Source organism: Acromyrmex echinatior, chromosome 1 (assembly GCF_024713525.1).
Source record: "Acromyrmex echinatior isolate Ae372 chromosome 1, ASM2471352v2, whole genome shotgun sequence".
Taxonomy (NCBI): domain Eukaryota; kingdom Metazoa; phylum Arthropoda; class Insecta; order Hymenoptera; family Formicidae; genus Acromyrmex; species Acromyrmex echinatior.
Genome location: NC_141852.1, coordinates 3,538,563 through 3,560,603, shown reverse-complemented (window position 1 = coordinate 3,560,603; position 22,041 = coordinate 3,538,563). Strand labels below are relative to the sequence as shown.

Below are 22,041 nucleotides of genomic sequence, written 5' to 3'. Positions count from 1 at the left end.
CCATTTTACCTTCAGCGTTGGTTGGCTCAGATAAAAGTGTAAAGAAATCTGTAATTTTTTAATATAACAAATTAAAGGACCGTATATGATAACACAAACTATAGAAATCAAAGCCTTAAAGTCTAGTTGGATCTTAAATACTTGTATGAATTTATACTACGTATGTAGTCCTCAGAAACGCGCGCCGAAATGATTTTTCAGTTTTGAAAACACTAACTCTATTAAACTACCGCAATAATATCACGAATTAAATTGACTAGCAATTTAACAAATTTTTATCATTTTCTCACATGAATAATTCGTGAAAAATAAATACTTGAAAAATAAAATAGTAAATAAACGGTTAAAAAACGTTTCTTTAGAAATCATTTTAAATGAGGGTAAATATATACAGTTTACATCTTACCGATTTAAGCAAAGTTATACACATTCAATATATTGGGTCATCTAAAAAGTATCCGCGGTTTTTTGTCACTAGATGGTGTTGATGGTCAACCTACTTTTTAGATGACCCAATATATTGTATTATACAGAATGTATAAGTGATCACATTAAAATTATTTAGAAAATACAGTATAATATGCATAATATAAATATTAGGTGTTGGAATTAATTCGTAGCGTTTTACAAGTGATGGGAAGTACTTTCATTAATGTATTTTTTAATGCTCATGTGAAATAAATAACATTCTTTCATTAAAAAACGCTACGAATTAATTCCAACACCTAATACATAATTTTTTATGAAGTAAATATTTTGATAAAAGTTGTATTGTTTTAACGAGTACAACGATGTATGATATAATAAAGTTATTTTACAAATTACACAAGTTATTTCCGTTTAAAGTTTGGCAGGTTATTATTACCTTTTTAGTTTCGGTCCTGCGGTGTGACCAACTTCTGACTCGTGCATTGTCGATTGACATGATCAGATGAAAACATATTATATTATATATCAATCGTCAATGCGAGTTGGAAGCACTGAAATATAATACTACTGGAACGAACGCGGCTCTATGTTGCCTTTATTAAGAGAGATCCAAGAAAGAGTGTTACAAGTGGCATTTTTGTCCTTTTCTAACTTGTACAGTTATAATTGCGCATGTGCGTATTGCACATGCGCAATCATAAATTAAATGTAGATTAGAAAAGGATAAAGATACCATTTGAAACACTCTCTGTCAGATCGCGAAACCAATATCAGCGCTCGTCCCAGTAGTTTATATGTGATCAGAAGTTGGCTATACCATAGCGCCGAATCTAAAAAGGTATAAGTAATTATCCGCTAAATTTTAAACTGGAATAACTTGAATTTGTAAAATAATTTTATTATCACACATCGTTATACTTGTTAGAACGATGTATGATATAATAAAATTAGAACGATACAACTATTATTAAAATATTTATTTTATGCAAAAATTATGTATATTGCTCCGTTTTCTAAAACATAAATAATATTTTCTAAAACATAAATAATGACTATGCTTACAATAAAGTTTAGTTAGAGCCGTTTAGTTATATTTATTAGGACATTAGATCTGTCTCTGTTAGTTTACAAGAAAAAAGTCATTTGTATGATAACACTTTGTATATATAGGCGGCATTCATAGTCCGTTCTTATTTCAAGACTGTTAAATAATGTTTTAAGACGTTAATATGGCCCTCTGATTGGTTCGTGACTTCTTAAGACTGTATTTAAGACGTCTTGAATATAAGATCTGACTGTGAATACCGGTCTATATTAAGGGCAAAATCTGTATAATGAACAGTGTCGGCATTATTTGAGTTACATTGCTCGGTCCATGTTAATATCGTCTAATGCTATTAGATTGGACAATGTCGACTCGTCTCGTACATAGAGGATATAAACAGAATGGAGCCAATCAGCATTCTTTCTTTTATAAAATCACTTTTTAGTACGAATGCACTGGATCGTAAAATTACTAGATACTGGATGTCGGATATTCGGATATTCAGGGTAATTATCCAACCGGATACGAATTCTACGGATATCCGGTCGGCTATTTGAAACAAGGCTTAAAAAAGAAAAATAAGGAAAAATAATAATTTTCTTTATCTTTTCAACATGAAAAGAAAAAAAAGAAAGACGAACTGTGCAAGACGTTTAACTGAAAAGAATAAAATTCTGCATCAATGACGCAAACTTTTAATATAAAATTTTAGCCTGATATATTTCATATTATATTGTATATATATTATTAGGTGTTGGAATTAATTCGTAGCGTTTTTTAATGAAAGAATGTTATTTATTTCACATGAGCATTAAAAAATACATTAATGAAAGTACTTCCCATCACTTGTAAAACGCTACGAATTAATTCCAACACCTAATATTGTATATTATCAGATTATATTAATACCCAGCTAATAACATCGAAATGACGTGAAAAAGACAGTGACTTTAATGACAGTGACGTCATGTAAGTGAGACGTAATTATGACGTGATTTTAAATATTAAAATAGTCGTTATATTACGTCAAAAAGACGTATCCTTGACAGCTATATATATGTGGACGTGATGTGTATGCCCAAATTTTGACGTGAAATAGTGCAAACGCTGTTCAATGAGATTTTATACAATTTCTTAGTATTTATTAATTTTTCTATTATTCCTTCTCAATAGAAAATATGTGTAGAATTGATTTAATGTATAGAATTCTTGGTAAACCTTAAAATGAGTCCCCACACTTCCGATTTTGATGAAACTATAGGTCATTCGACGCGTTTAAGTATTAAACAATGTATATTAGAGCTACATTCCAAAATGTTCTCTTCAAGAAAAATTTTACTCAATATAATGTAATATATAAAGTAAACCATTTTAATCAATATATGCGAACATCTTGCAAAGGAGAAATTTTTTCAAAAAGTGTTTCAGACAAAAGTTTTATGGTTTCAAGGGGGAAAAGGACAGTGATCTTGTTTTAGCTTAGAATAAGAAGTCTTTAAGGTCAGGTCGATGTTAAATAAAAATTTTTTAATGGAACTCTCCAGTTTTTATTGCGAATTCTTGTAGCTTATTTCAAGAGTTTTCTAAAAACTATAATAAAGTATTTTTTCGTTAGGTACATTTCGAGTTATGAGGTTTGAATGTTAGTACTGCTGGCATTTGCATTACGCAAGGTGTTCGACCGACAGCTAAAATCTCTTGAGATCACTGGTGTGATTGTTTCTCTTATTTTTATTTTTACATAAAAATGAATTTTTAGTGCAAAAATAAAACTACGAAAAATTACTTTGATCTTAACAAATCCAGGATATGATCCTTGAATAACATTCAAGAGGTTTTAACCGTCGATCGGACACTTTGCGTAATACAAATACCGGCAGTACTGTAACTTTCGAACCTCATAACTCGAAATGTACTTAAAGAAAAAATTTGGAACTATTGATTCCAAATCGGACTAACCCCTGGTCCAAATCGGATCCTCCTATTTTTATGGATTTTTAGATAGAAATTTACAAGATTTTAATTTATTTTTGTTAATATTGAGCAAAAATAAGCAATTTAATAGTTAAAGATAAAATTTTATTAGAAAAAACTGACAGTTATATTATTAAAATTGAAATCAATAAAAATTCAATTAATATGAGTCTGATGATATTTTATTAATTTAGTGTTCCTAAGACCAGATCTGGTCTAAGGAACACTATTTACCAGTACTACAATCAGGCAAATCTTCTTTCTTCGATGAATTAGCTGACTTATTTGGCTCTTTAGTGTTTCTTGATCTCCTTTGCGTTTTTTTTTTAGATGATGCGTTTGTTTCGTTGCTTCCTTTATAGCAATAGTTTCAATCGTAGCATCATCAGTTAAAATAGTTATTTTTTCCGGTTTTCGTTTCCGATTGGTATTTTTACGTGGAGGCGCTTTTGGAAGTGGACAAATAGATTGCAGTATTTCATTCAAATTTACTTTTATCTCGTTATGTTCGATTGGCCGATCAGTTGCTGAACTGAGTAGGAAGTCAATTTTTTGGAAAATGTCAGGATCCAATAAACAAATGCCTATCTACTGTACTGTAGGTTTGATTTGGACATGGATCCTTTTGAACTTTTAGAACAAATTTTAGAACAATAAACTGCAAAAGTGATCATAAAACGCTTGTTTTTTTTTAAATTCTACATCCTTTAATTATCTTAAATCAATTACCAAATAATCGCCAAATATTTCATGGGCAGGTAGAGCGGACTAAACTGAGTCGAAACCATTTTGTAAGTTTCCTCAATAGTTAAGATATTGAGATATTAATCCTTAAAAATAGCCGAATACGCGCACTCGCCCGGCCTACTGCGAAGTGTATACATGCCCCGCGCCGCGCCATAGCTCAGACAATACGCTTGTCAGGTTATCCCCATTGTTCGCGCGCCAAGCGATCGGTAGGCGTATATACTCTTTAAGGATTAATATCTCATTAATTATTGGATTTAGAGATTTATAAAATAATAGAGGACTTTTCGACTCAGATTAGTCCGCTCTACCTGCTCATGAAATATTTGACGATAATTTCCAGACACCCTATATATATATATATATATATATATATATATATATATATATATATATATATATAATTCACACTGAATTATTTTAAAGCATAAAAAATCTAGCTTCGACCAATATAGTTTATCGATTGTGTTTCACACATTACAGTTTAAAATAATATTTTTTTTGTATTCTACAAAAGTTACAGATTTTAAATGATACATTCTATTATATTAGGTGTATAACTTTGCTTCCGCCGTTTTTTTTCCGAAATTCGAGGCTTTATTGTAAAAAACTGGTTATATACATTTATGATTCAAAGTATTGTCCATCGCTGACCTACTTTCTCTCATCTTTCGGACAGCGTATAAATCTCGCGTCGAAAAAACTGGTCATCTTTTGAGGCGATCCACGAATCAATCCAATTTTTTACTTCTTCATAAGACCGGAAGTGCTGGTCAGCCAGACCGTGTGCCATTGATCGAAATAAGTGATAGTCAGAGGGAACAACGTCTGGAGAATACGGCGGGTGGGATAGGACTTCCCATTTCAATGTTTCCAAGTATGTCTTGATCACTTTCGCAACATGGGGTCGAGCATTGTCATGCTGTAAAATCACTTTATCGTGTCTCTCGTTGTATTGCGGCCGTTTGTCTTTCAATGCTCGGCTCAAATGCATCAATTGCGTTCGATACCGATCGCCTGATTGTTTCAGTCGGTTTTAACAGCTCATAATACACTATGCCGAGCTGGTCCCACCAAATACAGAGCATGACCTTGGAGCCGTGAATATTTGGCCGTCGACGTGGAAGCATGGCCGGGAACTTCCCATGATTTTCTGCGCTTGAGGTAATCGTAATGAACCCATTTTTCGTCTCCAGTCACAATGAGATGCAGAAATCCTTCCGTCTTTGCCTTTCAAGCAGCTGTTCACAAGCAAACAAACGTCGTTTAATATCTCTCGGCTTCAACTCGTATGGCACTCAATTTCCTTGCTTCTGAATCATTCCCATGGCTTTGAGGCGTTTTGAAATGGCTGGTTGAGTCACTCCCAATGATCGTGCCAATTCTTTTTGATTTTGACACGAGTCTTGATCAAGTAATACCTCCAATTCTGCATCTTCGAAAATCTTCTCTCTTTCACCGCTATGTCGGTCTTCGACGTCAAAATTTGCCGTTCTTGAAGCGTTGAAACCACTCACGACGTTCTTTGACTAACAGCGGTCTTACCATAAGTATTTGAGAGCATTCGATGAGCCTCAGCCGCAGATTTCTTCATATTGAAGCAGAAAATTAAAACCTCCCGCAAATGACGAGAATTTGGCTCGTAAATTGACATTTTCAATCGAGAATAACTTTATGATGCAGACACAAATCGACTAATGTTTCTATGGTGTTATGTTGACAGATGCCCAAGTTTATTGTATGACGTCTATGATCTATTTATTTCGACCATCACTTACAACTAAAGCCATCTATAGGAAAACGACGGAAACAAAGTTATTCACTTATATTTTTCAGACAAACTCTCACAAAAGATCCGCATAAATCTTATGGGAATTGAATTTTGGTCGAATTGACTGAAAATTTCATATGTTGTAAATTTTGTGCTGATAAAAAGTTTCCACAGGCACGATTCCCTATAATGAATAGTTTCACTTTTACGAGGTGTCTTTTTTTAAAACGAGCTAATACTATTAGGTGTTGGAATTAATTCGTAGCGTTTTACAAGTGATGGGAAGTACTTTCATTAATGTATTTTTTAATGCTCATGTGAAATAAATAACATTCTTTCATTAAAAAACGCTACGAATTAATTCCAACACCTAATATAATATCTTATTTTTAATGAGTACAGTGCATTCCTATGTCATTATTTGCAATTTTTGTATATATTTTTAAGTAAAAAAATGTTATAAGGATAATGTTGAATTGATTGCTTCTTATAAAAAAAGCTACATTAAATCTCTAATCTATCGAGATCGATAACTTGATTTTAGAGATTTAACCATCTCGATTTATGAGAAGCAAGGGAACTCACAATAATCAAGCACGTATTGTGAGAACCAATTAATACTATCTTTATAATTCTTTACTTAAAAATAAAAATAGAAAATGCAAATAATGACATAGGAATACACCGTACTCGTTGAAAATAAGATATTGTAGTATTAGCTCGTTTAAAAAAATGAATCATAGAAATGCAACGGTTCATTATAATCGTGCCTGTGGAAACTTTTTATCAGGACAATAAGATCTATAAAATTTTCAGCCAATTCGACCGAAATTCAATTTCCATAAAGTTTGTGCGAGGTCCTTTTTTGCACCAGGACAGTGTGTAATGCTTATACATGTATAATTAAAAACTTTTTATAGAGATATTAATAATGGATCACTATTTCTTCTAAAATAGAATATTGCTTGTAAGTCAATGTTATAATGAATAGATTAGAATCACCAAGAAAGTAATAACGATTTTGTAATAGTCGCGTTTAGCAGAATGTTTATTTTGTAATTATTGGAAATTTTCTTCACCCTGATTGGATTATATCTTCAAATCTAAAAGTATAATCCAATGAGCGCGAAGAAAACTTTCAAACAGTAGGAAAATAAACATTCTGTTGAACGCAACTAATGTAAAAATTATTTTTCTTTTCTCTTGGGACTTTCTTTTGTCTTATAAATTTGATTTGTAGTATTTCACTTACACCTCATAATACAAATTTGTTTTCTGAGTAGAAGATGTAAGACGTGCACGTAATTGCTGTTATTATTGCTGTTGAAATAACTGTTAGGAGTACACATTAGTTCGGTTCATTTTTTTGTGTTCAAAAATGTATTTATTTCAAAACAAAATGAATGAACAGATTAATTATTGTCCATCGCTGGCTACTACTTTTCCCCATCTCTCAGGCAATTTTCGAATTCCATCTCGAAAAATGACTCATCTTTGGAGGCGATCCAATTTTGGAGCCAATTTTCGATTTCTGCAAAAGAAGTGAACCGATGACTTGCCAAATCGTGCTACATCCTTCGGAACAATCAGTAATCAGAAGGAGCAATGTTCGGAGAATATGGCGGGTGCGGTAAAACATCCCATTTGAGCGTTTCCAAATATTTTTTTACGATTTTAGCGACATGAAGCCGAGCGTTGTCATGAAGAAAAATAACTTTATCATGTCTTTGCTCGTATTCCGGACGTTTTTCTCGCAATGCTCAAACGAATCAATTGTAGCCGATATCGATCGCCCGTAATGGAATTGCCAGGTTTTAGCAGCTTATAGTAAACAACACCCTTTTGGTCCCAGCAGATACAGAGCATGATCTTTGAACCATGAATGTTCGGCTTTGTGTTGATGTTGAGGTCGATGGTAACGATTGACCGGGCTTAGCGTAGTATTTTTTCTTCTTGGGGTTATCGTAGAATACCCACTTCTCATCTCCAGTCACAATCCGATGCAAAAAACCTTTTCTTTGTTGTCTTTGAATCAGCTGTTCGCAAGTGAAAAATCGCCTTTCAACGTCTCTCGGTTTCAGTTCATAAGACACCCAATTTCATTGTTTTTCAATTATTCCCATGGCTCTCAATTGTGCAGAAATGGCTTGTTGAGTTACTCCCAATAATTCTGCAAGCTCCTCTTGCGTTTGACTCTGATCTTCTTCGAGTAATGCCTCTAATTCTTTGTCTTCGAATTTTTTTGGCTGTCCAGAGCGAGACTTGTCTTCAACGCTGAAATCTCCATCCTTGAAATGTCGAAACCATTCCCTACATGATTTATCAGTTGGAGCAGTGTCACCATAAACTTCGACAAGCATTCGATGGACTTCAGCTACACTTTTCTTCCAATTAAAGCAAAAAATTAGAACCTCCCGCAAATGCTGCTTGGTTAACACAAAATTTGACATTTCAAACACAGTAAAAATCAATTTTTTTAAATCAGTTTTTGTATGAAACTTAAAGCGATATAAACTGAATATTATTAGTAGATGTCTAACCTCTCTGAAAACGCCAAAATCTGTTGTCACTATGAACCATTCACAACAGCCGAAGCCAGCTTTTGGAAAATTAACCGAACTAATTTGTACTCCCAATATATACGTAAAGTATAAGACATATAGCGTTTTCGAATATCGTTTTTTATTTTATTTCAGGCATTGAGGAAACTATTAAACTTGTTCGGGCGGCCGGAGGTACGTGTTATGGCTACGTTTGCGACTTGTGCGATCGGACAGACATATATAAAAAGGCCAAAATTATCAGGGAAGAGATCGGCAAGGTAAACATAATTGTAATAATTTTGCAGATTGGCAAGTAACGAATTATTTGTAACGCTGTTACCTTGTTATAATAATTATTTGATAATGAGACATGGAATGAGACGTGAATTTTTTATGACGGTAATGCCAACATCGAAGTTAGAAAAGGCAATTACTTGTAATGGGTTGAAAAAGTCATTCGTTACTAAAAAAAATAATTCCTAATTTGTAATGTGTTACTTTTTTTCTTGTTACTTTTTTTAAGTAACTTTTTTTAGTAATGGTGACAAGTTACTTTTCAAAGTGATTTTTCTAACCTTAGTACAACCTTAGCGTTTAATTAGTTAGCGTTATCATCATAAAAAATTGCAACATTGTCATCAAATTGTTTACCATAAAAAGTAATGACAAAGTAATTAAAAAGTAAAGTTTGCCAACTCTAGTATTTTGATAATGATATTGTTTTATGAAAGACTGAAATTATTCTAGTTTAAATAAGTATAAATGTACTACAAATATAATGGTATCATCGCGTTTGTCACGTTCACGAAAAGTTATATCGAGTTAAAATTATTCCATTAATTATTTAGTAAAAATTATTCTATTAATTATTTAGTAAAATTAATCGAATAAAATTAATCGAAAATATGTTTGCTCGAAATATAATGTCGAAAGACAAATCGGTCGAAGGTTCTTCTCTTATTTAAAAATTCGCTTATTATAAATTATAATATCAATGCATTTAAGCGATGCGTTCCGAGTTATGCATGAAGCGCATGATGCATCTTGTTGTTTACCAAATAATAAAGAAAAATAAAACGATACTTCATGTGCTTTATGTAACTCGGAATCCACTTTAAGATTATTTTTTTGTTATTAGTTTTGATTTATATCGCGATCGCGTTTGACAACATGAGTAGCTTATGAATGCTTGGACAGCATTAAAGCGTCTTTTTAGGAAACGAATTATCTGCGATTAACCAATTTATTCATCGCGCGATGAGAACTTTTCTGCGGACGATATTATGAAATTATTTATGTTGCGCTATAGTATTGCGATACGCTGGACTCGATATGTGAGTCCGACCTATTTTAAGAACTGCGAAAAACATGGCTTTTTGTCATTTTAGATGTGCCTCTGACATTTTGCGTTTAGAAGTATAGTATGTATTATGCATACTCTCTAATCGTTATTTTCACTTGAGTGCAAAGTATTTATTTCTTTCAAACACAAAAAAAATTCATACAAGCTTGAAACAACACTTTCAATAAAAAATAATTATTTTTTTAAAATTTATTTATTTTACTTACAATTAAATAATACATTATAGGTAACGGTTCTTATCAATAATGCGGGCATTGTTACGGGAATGAAATTTCTGGACACTCCGGACGAACTTATTATCAGGACGATGGATGTTAATATCATGAGCCACTTTTGGGTAAGTAGAAAGTCATACTTTGCACAAAATTATTCCAATCGCTGAAGTAAATTATCTCGTGTTATTTATATTGGTATCGAGAAATTGAACGTCGATATAGCGAATGTGATTTCATTTATTGCGAAATTTTTTGAAATCTGAATTATATCAATTACTATTTGGAATAATTTGAAAATTTTTTTTAAGGCGAAGAAAGTAGAATCGAAATATTGTCGAGATATTACGAAAAGAGGTTTTATTTGTTCTTAGTCTTTCGCGCATAGATTTTGCAACAAATCATTGATTGCGAAATGGTTGAATCGATCGAAATATGCGACTAATATTTTTAATTATATGATTTATCACAAATCCATAAATTGAGTTCGAATTCAAGAAGTATCGCGAGCTGCCGTCTCATTCGATTATCCAGGAGAATCAACGGAGAAAGGCATTCCATTTCGTTTCTCCCGTTTATTGCCGTGGTCAGGTGCAAGAACCGGTCAAATAGGTTGTCGACGAACAAGCGGTGCTGTAGTATACTGTAGCATAGTCTGTGTGTTGCGACACGCATGAGCTAGCGGCACGCTTGCTAAACACAAATAATTCCTTAATTCGAATTCTTACTTAATCGATGATCTACTCACAGACTTTCATTCGTTTTGAATCGTTGTAAAATGTAATTACGTTGATTTTACTTTTGTGCATATATTGTATTCACTCGATATATTATTACTCATTATTACTTTATGCTTCTCACAATACATCAAAATTAAATATTTCAATCATAATAATTGCCATATGAGTATTATATTGCGTAATATATTCTCGATAATTTCTCTGCAATTTTTTTGTAATATTATTCTTGTACAGATAGTTCGTAGAACTACTTAATTAAAATTTGCAAAATATGTTTGCAAAATATGATTTATCAGTCTTAATTAATATAGTAAATGTGTTCATTTACAAGAGCGGCTTAAAAATATATAAGATAAAAAATAAAATGATATTAAGACCGATCCATAGTCGATTCTTATGTTTGAAACTATCCTAAGTACAATTTTAATTACAAATCAATCAGAGAATTGTATTAGCATTTTAAGTATTAAAAAGGTCTTGAAATAAAAAAATATATACCTGTCTGAATATATAGGAAATATTTAAAAAATCGATAAATATAAGAACAATATTATATTAAGAGAAAGTCAAGAATAATACATAGATGCACGTATATGTATATTTTAATTTACACGTAAATATCTTGATTCATATTGGCATTATTTAATTTGATTTAGGCTCGATTGTTCTACCTTTTGATAAATTTTACCTGTTGATTAAGTAGCAAGATTATTCAATTACATACACGGATTGCCAGCTTTACATAACAGATAAAATTTAAAAAGGTGGGACAACTGGCCATTAATCACTTGAGCCTATTTTATTTATGTTTACATATATATGCATGTATATGTATATTTGTATATATATATATATATATATATATATATATATATGTATTAGGGGTTGGAATTAATTCGTAAAGCGTTTTACAAGTGATGGGAAGTACTTTCATTAATGTATTTTTTAATGCTCATGTGAAATAAATAACATTCTTTCATTAAAAACGCTACGAATTAATTCCAACACCTAATACATATATGACATATATTGACTTTTATATATATTTAGATTAGTATTTATATTTCTTAATTTAAGATCTTGTTAAGTAATGTTTTAAAGATGCTAATATAGTTCTCTGATTGGTTCATGACATCTTAAGATTGCACTTAAGATTGAACTTAAAAAAGATTTAAATATATACATAAGCATATATATAATTAATACAGGATGTCCCGAATTTTTTTTAAATGTCGAAACTTCGTTGCACGCACGCACGCACGCATGCACGCACGCACGCACGCACGCACGCACGCACGCACGCACGCACAGGATATTTAATAAGTAACGATAAAATTCTAGTATAGAGATAGAATATAAACTGAGTTCTCTATCATTTTATAATTTTCGCAATATTTAATAAAATATTAATTACTAAAAATCGCTGAATATTTGTTTTCAATAATTTTTTATTCAAGTACTATCAACTTTACAAAAAAACAAAGTAATGAAAATTGTTTATTTTTTTTTTTATAGAATTCTGAAAATTTTTTCAGAATTGTTTAGTACCGCATTTTCTCATGTTAGAAAAATAGTTGCTAATAAGAAAATGCAGTACTAAAAAGTTAATAAAAAATCCTGAAAAAATTCTTAGAGTTCTATGCAAAGAAAATTTTTGTCTCTTACCGTTTTTCTGTAAAGTTAACAGTACTTGAGTAAAAAATTATTAAAAACCAATATTTGATGATTTTTAATAATTGACATTTTGTTAATTATTGCGAAAATTGCAAAATGTGAAAGAACTTTTTGATTCATTGTCAGTTTAGTCCTCTACGATATCCCTATATGAGAGTTTTATCGTTACTTATCAAACACCCTGTATATTATTTGTATATATGTACATATTATACGTGTATCCAGTAAACGAGAATGGATTGAAATGAATTAAAAATTACAATTCATTTTAATTGATCCGAATTTGTGCTTTAGAGCCTGGATTGAAATTAATTGATGTCTGAGAGCATAAATTCTTCGTAAATATTTTAATTTTATTATAATTCTTTATTTAGATAGATACTTAATAGAACAGCACTTTTATATTGATTTCGATCGAAACAAAAATATTCTTATTCCATATTGTATTCGGATATAAAATAATTCTGGGCTTATATATTTCTGTTATAATTTTTTTTATTGAAATAAAAGTGCGTATTTTCATAATTTTGAACTATGATGTATTCACAGCTTACAAATTAGCTATGTTGAATTTTTTTTAATGGAAATGAATTAAAGATTAAGAATTAAATTATTGAGACTTATGTTTATTGAGTTCATGTTTATAATTTTGAACTAGGATGTATTCATTAAGTACTTATTTACTACATAAGTACTTTGGATATAAATGGGTAGAAATATAAATGTCCTATTCATCATATTGAATTGGATAATTTACCCTTGAGAAAATTTTGCTTTTAACGAAGTTAAAGTTTTTAAAGTAATTAAGAATTTATTAAAAAAATTTTGAGGTATTTAAAGTCTGTAAAAGATTAAGCCAAAATAATCTAAAATTTTTAAATAATCGGCACAGAGTATTAGTTCCTTTCCTTTTTAGTTGTTCTTAAGTAGTTTTGAAATTATTTAAAAAAAAAAGTTTAAAATGTTCAAATTTACCTTTATTTCTTAGGTTTTTCTCTATAGTCAATTTTAAGTATTTTTTTAAGTTTTCTAAAGTAAATTCTCCTAAGGATTATTGTATTATTTTTTGATTGAAATGAATTAAAATACGAAATAAGCTATTAATCGTGTTAAATTTGAATGTATTTATGTCTATATTATATTAATTTTTGATTGAAATGAATTAAAATACAAAAGAGCTATTTATTATTATATGTTGAAATTAGATGTATTCATGGATTCGAAAAATCAAAAGCGCGAATTCGAAAATGTCAAAATAAATTAATTTCTATTCATTTAAATTTATTCTCGTTTACTGGGTATATTATACACATTCATGGTATATGTGTTATATATATTTTTATATTAAAATATGAAATTTATAATTTTATAATTTAAAATATGAAATATTTTTGAAATATTTCATATGTATTGGAATATTTCTGAAATATTTCATGCTATATGGGAAAAATAACAATTTACTAATCAGTAGATAGTGTTCCTAAAATGTATTTTTAATATACATATTTAATATTATAAAGATATTGAATAAATATCAAAAATAGAGGAAAGCCCGCTATTAAAAAATAGATTCCTAATATGAGGTAGCGACGTTTCCGCTAAACTAATAAACGCTATCTATTGGTTCCACCATGAATTTATTGTTTTTGGATTGAAAACTGTTTACTGGAAAATTTATTATTAGATCATGCCTGTCGTTACAAAAAAAAATTTTAGAATTTAGATATCTTCAAGTTTCTTTGAGATGAGCTTTTAAACCTTGTTTATTATTTAATAAGTAAAATATTTGGCAATAAATCTTCATGTGGTAATAGAATAAGATCGTACTAATAGAAAAATATTTGATATGTTGAATTGCTTAATTACAGAAGTTAGATTTGATAATCATAAAATCGTAAGGCGTGGAAATCGTAATGAGATACCCATCATATTTCTAATATGAAATAACTTGTTCTTCTATATTATAGTGAAAATCGTTGCTAAAGTATAAATGTAATTATACAATAATAAAAAGGATAATCGGAATAAACAGTGCTAGTTTCTGCGATGCTTGGTTCCAACTACCTGAAGACGAATCAGCTAGGTACAATGCATCGCATATTCATTCATTGTGTACGCGCACTGGCTGTGTTTATTTGTATTTTGGAAACATTAAATAAAGTTTTTTAATCGCAATACTGATGTACTTTGTGTTTTATTATCGATTTCTTGGAACATCATATTAGAAGCACAATTTTTTTACTTTGCGATTTGTTCACTTTTTACATTTTTTTAATTTATAAAAAAAAAAGAAATTTAAATTAAATTTTACATAACATTATCTTAAAGCTTACTAAATTCCCTTCAAAATGACCTATTTTTTATATATACCTTTTTTTATATATAATTATATATATTAGGTATACAAATAAGTTTCCACCGTTTTTTATCAAAAAATTAAGCATTTATTGTGAAAGAACGATACATAACGTTTTATTGAAAGTATTGTCCATCGCCATTACTTTTTCCCATCTTTCTGGTAGCATACAGATATCGCGTTGGAAGAACGCTTCATCTTTTGAGGCTATCCAATTATCGATTCAATTTTTGATATCTTCATATGATGTGAAGTGCTGCTCAGACAGGCCATGCGCCATCGATCGAAATAGATAGTAATCGGAAGGGGCAATGTCTGGTGAATACGACGAGTGGGGTAGAACTTCCCAATTGAGTGTTTCCATGTAGGTTTTGACCGGCGCCGCAACATGTGGTCGAGCATTATCATGCAGGAGAATAATTTTGTCATGCCTGGAGTAGTAATGGGCGCGTTTTTCCTTGAGTGCTCAATCTCATCAATTGTGTTCGGTAGAGAGTCCCAGTAACGGTTTCGTTCGGTTTGAACAACTCATAATACACGACACCAAGTTGATCCCACCAAATACACAACATGAGTTTTTTTCCATGAATATTCGGCTTGGCTGTCGATGTTGAAGCATAGCCAGGTGATCCCCATGATTTCCTCTTCTTTGGGTTATCGTAGTGGATCCATTTTTCATCACCAATGACTATACGATGTAAAAAATCCTTTCGTTTATGCCTGACAAGCAGCATTTCACATATGGAAAATCGGCGTTCAACGTTTCTCGGCTTCAGTTCATATGGAACCCAATTCCCTTGCTTTTGAATCATTCCCAATGATTTCAAACGATGTGAAATTGCTTGTTGAGTCACTCCTAATGTAAGTGTTCAAATGCTCCTAATGTAAGTGTCCTAATGCAAAGTTCTTTTTGCGTTTGGCACGAATCTTCATTCAATGCTTCCAATTCCGCGTCTTCGTACACTTTCAGCCTTTCGCTACGTTCTTTGTCTTCGACGTCAAATTCACCGTTCTTAAATTTTTGAAACCATTCACGACAACTTCTCTCACTTAAGGCAGCTTCACCATATGCTTCTACAGGCTCCATGAGCCTCAGCTGCATATTTCTATAAATTAAAGAAGTAAATCAAAAGTTCCCGCAAATGACGCTTATTCGGTTCAAAACTCGGCATTTTCGCACAAAAAAAAATATGATGCTGATACAAAATCGCTAGTATTTCAAGGTTATATTGTTGATAGATGTCCAACCTTACGATATAATGTTTTACATCAGACAATTTTAACCATAGCTTGCTAGTGGCGTCGTCTTTTGTCAAACGGCGGAAACTTATTTGTACACCTAATAATTATATAAATTTTTTATATACAAAATATTTCAATTATATATAATAAAATAGAATAGAATTTATTTCACTTCAGCATACATCATCAAGAAGGGGACTTGGTTTACAATAGGGTCCTTAACTCATTCGTCCATCCATACCTTTTAAAGCTCTATAGCCTATTACTACCACTTCTTTCATACTCTCTTTATAATAATAATAAAATCTATCTTATTATATTCTCTTCACAATGATTACTGACAATATTATTTCTACTTATCCTAGATCACAACTCATTTCACAGCCCTATGTACAGTTTTCGCACTTACGCACTTATTTCTATCTTCGCAGTTCCTATTTATAGTAGTTTTTACTTTCCTACCTGCCCTTATAGTATCTTAACCTTTGTTCTTACTCTTACATCCTTTCAGCCTTTTCTGTCACTCTTTTCTATCATTTTTTCCTTCCCCTATTTTCTCTCTCGTACTCTCCTCCTTCCACAGTCTCTTTAACATCTCTCCTTAGTCATGTCTAAGTCTTCTTCCTACAATCTCTCTAATACTTTACTTCCTTCCTCGCCTAATTAATAAATCTACCTTTGACTTTGTTATATTCTCTCACATAATGCTTCAGATTGTCCCTCCCTCTACCACAACATACACAACTTCTTCTACTTTCTTCTAGCCAATACTTATTGTCTCATCTAAATTTTCGCACCTTAAGTTTATCAAGGCCCTCATTTCATCTCCTCTACTCCATTCCTTCAGATTTCTTGTTTAAGGTATGCTGGGATTCCGCAGTCTACTTATTATTTTGTGTACAACTTATTTCTTTGTGTGTGTGTGTGTGTGTGTGTGCGTATTTCTCATTATATCTGGCTCTCATAATTCTGCTATCTTTCTACTGTCTTTGTGCCTCTTTTTCTCTATTAATTAATCCTTCTTTGAAACCATCCTCTCCCATTTTTACTTCCTTCTCCTTTATCTCCTACCCATTTCTATTGTAATATCTTTCCCTCTCCTTGCCGTATGTATCGTTCCATAACGCTTTTTCTCTTTCTATCATATCCTCACTAGGTTCCTTATTTTCTTTTCCCTAATCTTTTCCTCCTTATATCTCCTTAATACCCAACCTTACCCTTAACTTATCCATAGCCAGTTCCCTCATTATTATATACCTTGTGCTAAAGTCTAGGTTAAAAATCCATCTAATATAATTCATCACTACCTTTTCTAGTTCCTCCATTTCCTCCCATCCCCATATCTCAACCACGTAAGCCATTTTATTCTGTACCAAGTATCTAAATAATATTCATCTCCTCTTAAAATCATTTCTGCACATTCTTTCTCCTAACCCCCACTTTTCTTGCCACCATTTATCCTTTTCTACATAACTTCTTAATCTGGTGCTTATGATTCTCTCCTATTTATGACAAAACCTAAATATTAAAAATTCTGCATCTCCTTTATTTCTTTCTTATCCCATTTTCAAATTTCTGTCCTTTCTCTAGCTTTTCGATTACATACCAACACCTTTGTTTTTTTCGCACACAGTTCTAAACATCTCTCTGCTAAAAATCTTTTGAGTGTATCCATCATATCTTATATGATGGAGTTATCCTATTTTTCAATATTAATACTACATCGTCCGCATATGTTAAATTCCGTATCCTATCCCCTCCTAATTCCACACTGCCTATATTCCCCTTCCTTGATTCTGGATGTAAATCCACAATATGTAAATTGAATAAGAGTAGACTCATTATACACTCCTACCTCACGCCTTTCTTTGTTGAAAAACTTCTTGTGTTTCCTGACCTTACTCTCACTGTTACATTTGTTTCTTCATATATCTTCTCAATTCTTTTTATTAACTCCTTACTTATCTCCTTTCTCCTCATAATTTCCCATAACTTTCTCATAACTATTTCTGTCTACCTTGTCAAAGGCTGCCTTTAAGTCCGCAAAAGTCATGTAAATTTTCCCAATTCCTCCGTCTCCTCTTCTTTCCCTTTGTATAATGCGGATCAGCACAAAAATGTTCCTCATTGTCGATCTTCCTCTTCTAAAATCTATTTGTATCTCTGGAATTATTCCTTTTCCTTCTGCTTCCCTCTCTAGTCTATTCCTCAATATTTTCGCATAAATCTTGTACATAGTAGCGATATTTCTCTATAGTTCTTGACTTTTTCCTTATCTCCTTTTTTATATAGAAGCATCTATGCCTCTCTTCTAATCCCTGGGTATTCTGCCTTGCCTCCATACCATCTTCAGTAGAGATATTATTTTTTTCTTTAAGCCTTCTCCATGCCTACATCGGTATACTATCTATCCCTGCTGCTTTTTTCTTTTTCATTTTTCCTATTACCTTATTTATCTCCTCTTCCTCTAGTTTCTCTTCCTTCAACTCTTTTTTCTCTCTGACATCCTTCTTATCTGTATTTTTCTCTTCTACACCGTCCAGTAAACTTATGAAGTAGCTTCTTCATTCTTCCTTATTGCTGTTATTTATTCATGTCCTCTTTCCTCTTTTTATTTATAAATTTCTATATGTCCGCCTCTCTTTTTAAATTTCTAAATTCCTCTTTTTTTTCTCTCTTTTTTCCTTTTGTTTCTTCCCTAATAGTTACTTATATTTGTTTCTTTCTTCGATATATTTTCTCCTTTCTATTTTTCTTTTTCACCAGCTCCAGTAAACCTCTTTCAGCTTTCTTTTCCCTCACGTGCATCTTCTGTCCCAGTCTTTGTATCCTAGATCTCTTTTTTCCTCCTTATCTTCTTCTTTATCAGCGCCCCATATACTATCATACATCTCTTCCCATTTTCTTTTTATACCATCCTTCTCGTGCGTCTCCTTATCATCACTTTGCTCTCTGTATATCCTTATTGCTTTCTTGTCCAGATTATAACTTCCTCTATCCTTTTTTCTTCCTGTTCTTCTTCTTCTGCTTCCCCTTCTTCTCCTTCCTTAATCCTTAAGCAAATCGACATGTGATTTGAGTCCACTCTTGCCTTTCTTTTAAATTCTATATTAGGTGTTGGAATTAATTCGTAGCGTTTTTTAATGAAAGAATGTTATTTATTTCACATGAGCATTAAAAAATACATTAATGAAAGTACTTCCCATCACTTGTAAAACGCTACGAATTAATTCCAACACCTAATAGTTTTTTCCGTTACATTCTCGTTGATTCATGATCTATTATTGAACTACATCTCGCACCTACGTATATTCTTCCTCCCAATCGCCTTCTGTCCTCCCGTTTAAAATTTGTAGCTCTTTATCCATAACCCATTTTACAAAACTTCTTGCTTCGTTACCTATCGACTTATCCTTACTATATCTCTCTTTGTTCTCCCCTTCCATCTCCATACCTCCTAGCTCACCTATCCTTATATTGAAATCTCCCCCTATTATTAGATTTTCCTCCCCTCCTTCCTCTATACATTCCTCTAATTTATCTTTTATGTTCTTAGCTCCTTGCCTCCTTACATCGATGTAATCTTTATTTTTTCTTTGTTTATTATAAATTCGGAGCTTACAATACCCTTCCCTTCTTTTTGAATAAACTTTACTTTCGGTTCACTCCAATTTTTTTCTTTTTCGAATTATAAAACCATCTTTAGCTCTCCCTCTCCTACTTCCTTTCCTTGCAAAGTTACGTAACATATGTGAGACTTAGGTAATCTCCCTTTTAGACAATCCCACCCTTTTTCCTCCATCCACATCTCGCACAAATTCATGAAATCAAAACTTTTTAAATTCTAAATCTCTAAAAATCCCTATCCATATTCCCTGCGCAATTCCAAAATAGCAATATCTTTGTCTTTCCTTTTTGTCTTTTTCTTTTTGTCCCCTTCTCCTCCTGTTTCTTTCCCTTTCTCATTGCCTTCATTTTATCTTTATATCTCTATTTCTATACCTCCCTTTATTCTTTTTCTGTCTCTCCCGACTGTCCTTCTTGGCTTAGCTGAAATTCTTTTCTTCTTTATTCCCCAATTATATTCTCGTTTTCCTCCCTCTTTTTGCTCCTTTCTTTTTCCTCCTTTTCTAACTCTATCCATCCTTTCCATACTCTATTGATTCTTACTCTTCCTACTTTCACTTCTTTCTCCTTGCCTCTTTGTTCCTTCGCCCACTTGTTTATTTTTTTCTTGTAATTTTCTTTCCTCCCAGCTCAAATCATTCTCTATGAAGACCTTATCTCCCTTAAGTTTATATTTATTACAATTATATAAAATTATATATTTTTATATAATTTTATACAATTATACATAAAACATTTTTTCCCGGAATCTTAATAAAAATATACTCGTTCGACGCGTTTTCATTCAAAACGAAAGAATTTGGCAGAAAAACGCGGCGGTTGGCCTCTTGAATTCTTACTATCTTATAATTTATTTAAAAGTAAACATTTAAAAATATAGCAAAACTAAAATAATTCCAACAATTTGCAGTATAAAACATGTAGTTCATTATTAAAAATAGCATAGTTACACATCTTTATGTACACATCTCTTGTACACAATGAACCACTTTCCGTTTTTTGAAATAATTGAAATTGTGGCTGAATTTAAAAAATAACTTAAAGGGACACTGAAGCCGTATTACCGACTAAATCATATAATTTTTGTATAACAAATATTTTTTTTCTTTTTCACAGATTCAAAAATTCTTTTCCAGGATTAAAGTATACGCATTAATACGTATTCGTGAAGTGGAGTTTATATCAAGAACAACCAAAAATTTTGAAATTGATATATTTTTTACCATTTCTTAACATGGCGTCTCAAGCTATCAAGCGTGACAATATTTACTTGATACGAAAGTTTTGCCTGTACTTACAAAATAGTAATTCACAAACACGTAGTTTGCATAAACAAATAACGTCGAGTTCTTAGAATTAGACTTAAACGGTTTATTACGATAAATTTATTATACGAAAATTGACACGAACGTGCGACTGTGATGCGTGTATCATAAGTGCGTGAGATATTGATGTGGTAGTGTATAAAGACATGTCATTGCGGTAGAAAAACAGCGACCTTTGGTAACTTCGTTGGAGTTAGAGCTTCACTTTAGGATTCCCTTAAGAGTTATTGTTAGTATGTAGCCAATTAAATTTATAAACTGTATGTCAAAATTCAGATCTTCAACTCAATAATTGAGAGAGATATAAGCTCTTGAAATTTACATAGTTCATTGTTGGACCACTTACCTTACATGAAATTAATGATTGGAATAATTGACACTAAGGCTTTTTATTAATATTTTTTAAAATAATTCTGTCAAGGTTTTTTTGTTACAAGAAATAAAAGAAAAAAATCTTACAAAATCGATTTAATTTCTATGATATTAATAACTTATTTAATTTTTGTGCAAAATGTTAATATAATTTTATTGCTTACTCTCTAAAGAATGCGGTCAAATGGGTATGGGGCATGTTCCTTTAATTATAGCAGTGAAATTAAAAATTAAAATAGATACTAAATAAAAAATCTCGTTGAGCTGAATATAAATATATATTTTTATTTTGCACGAACTTTTCGTTCCAAAGTTGGCAAGCCAGAATTGAAAGAACATCTTGGCTGCACTCTTTCTTGGAGTAAAATTTCACTCCAAAATAATGTAAATACTGCCACTATTGAAAAAGAGTGAAAATATTTGCACTCTTAAGTAAGAATGATTTCAAATAGATTTTCATTCTTTTTTTGGAGCTAGATTTGCTCTTTTAGTGTGAGATTCACTCCAAAGGAAAAAAGTTTCTCCGTTTTTAAAGTGAATCTTATTCCAAACCCTCGCTCCAAAAAAGAATGAAAATCTGCTATTCTTATTCAAGAATGCAATTTTTATTAATTTTCAATA

General features: G+C 31.5%; 1 protein-coding gene across 1 annotated transcript in view; it reads left to right on the top strand.

Moving 5' to 3' along the window:
* Window positions 1-22,041, top strand: part of LOC105143793 (epidermal retinol dehydrogenase 2) — a 48,638-nt gene that overhangs the window by 11,562 nt on the left and 15,035 nt on the right. Inside the window, exons 4-5 of the mRNA XM_087410493.1 lie at window positions 8,663-8,787; window positions 10,099-10,209. Of these exons, the coding sequence (XP_087266619.1) occupies window positions 8,663-8,787; window positions 10,099-10,209 (236 nt within the window). The remainder of the gene's footprint in view (window positions 1-8,662; window positions 8,788-10,098; window positions 10,210-22,041) is intronic.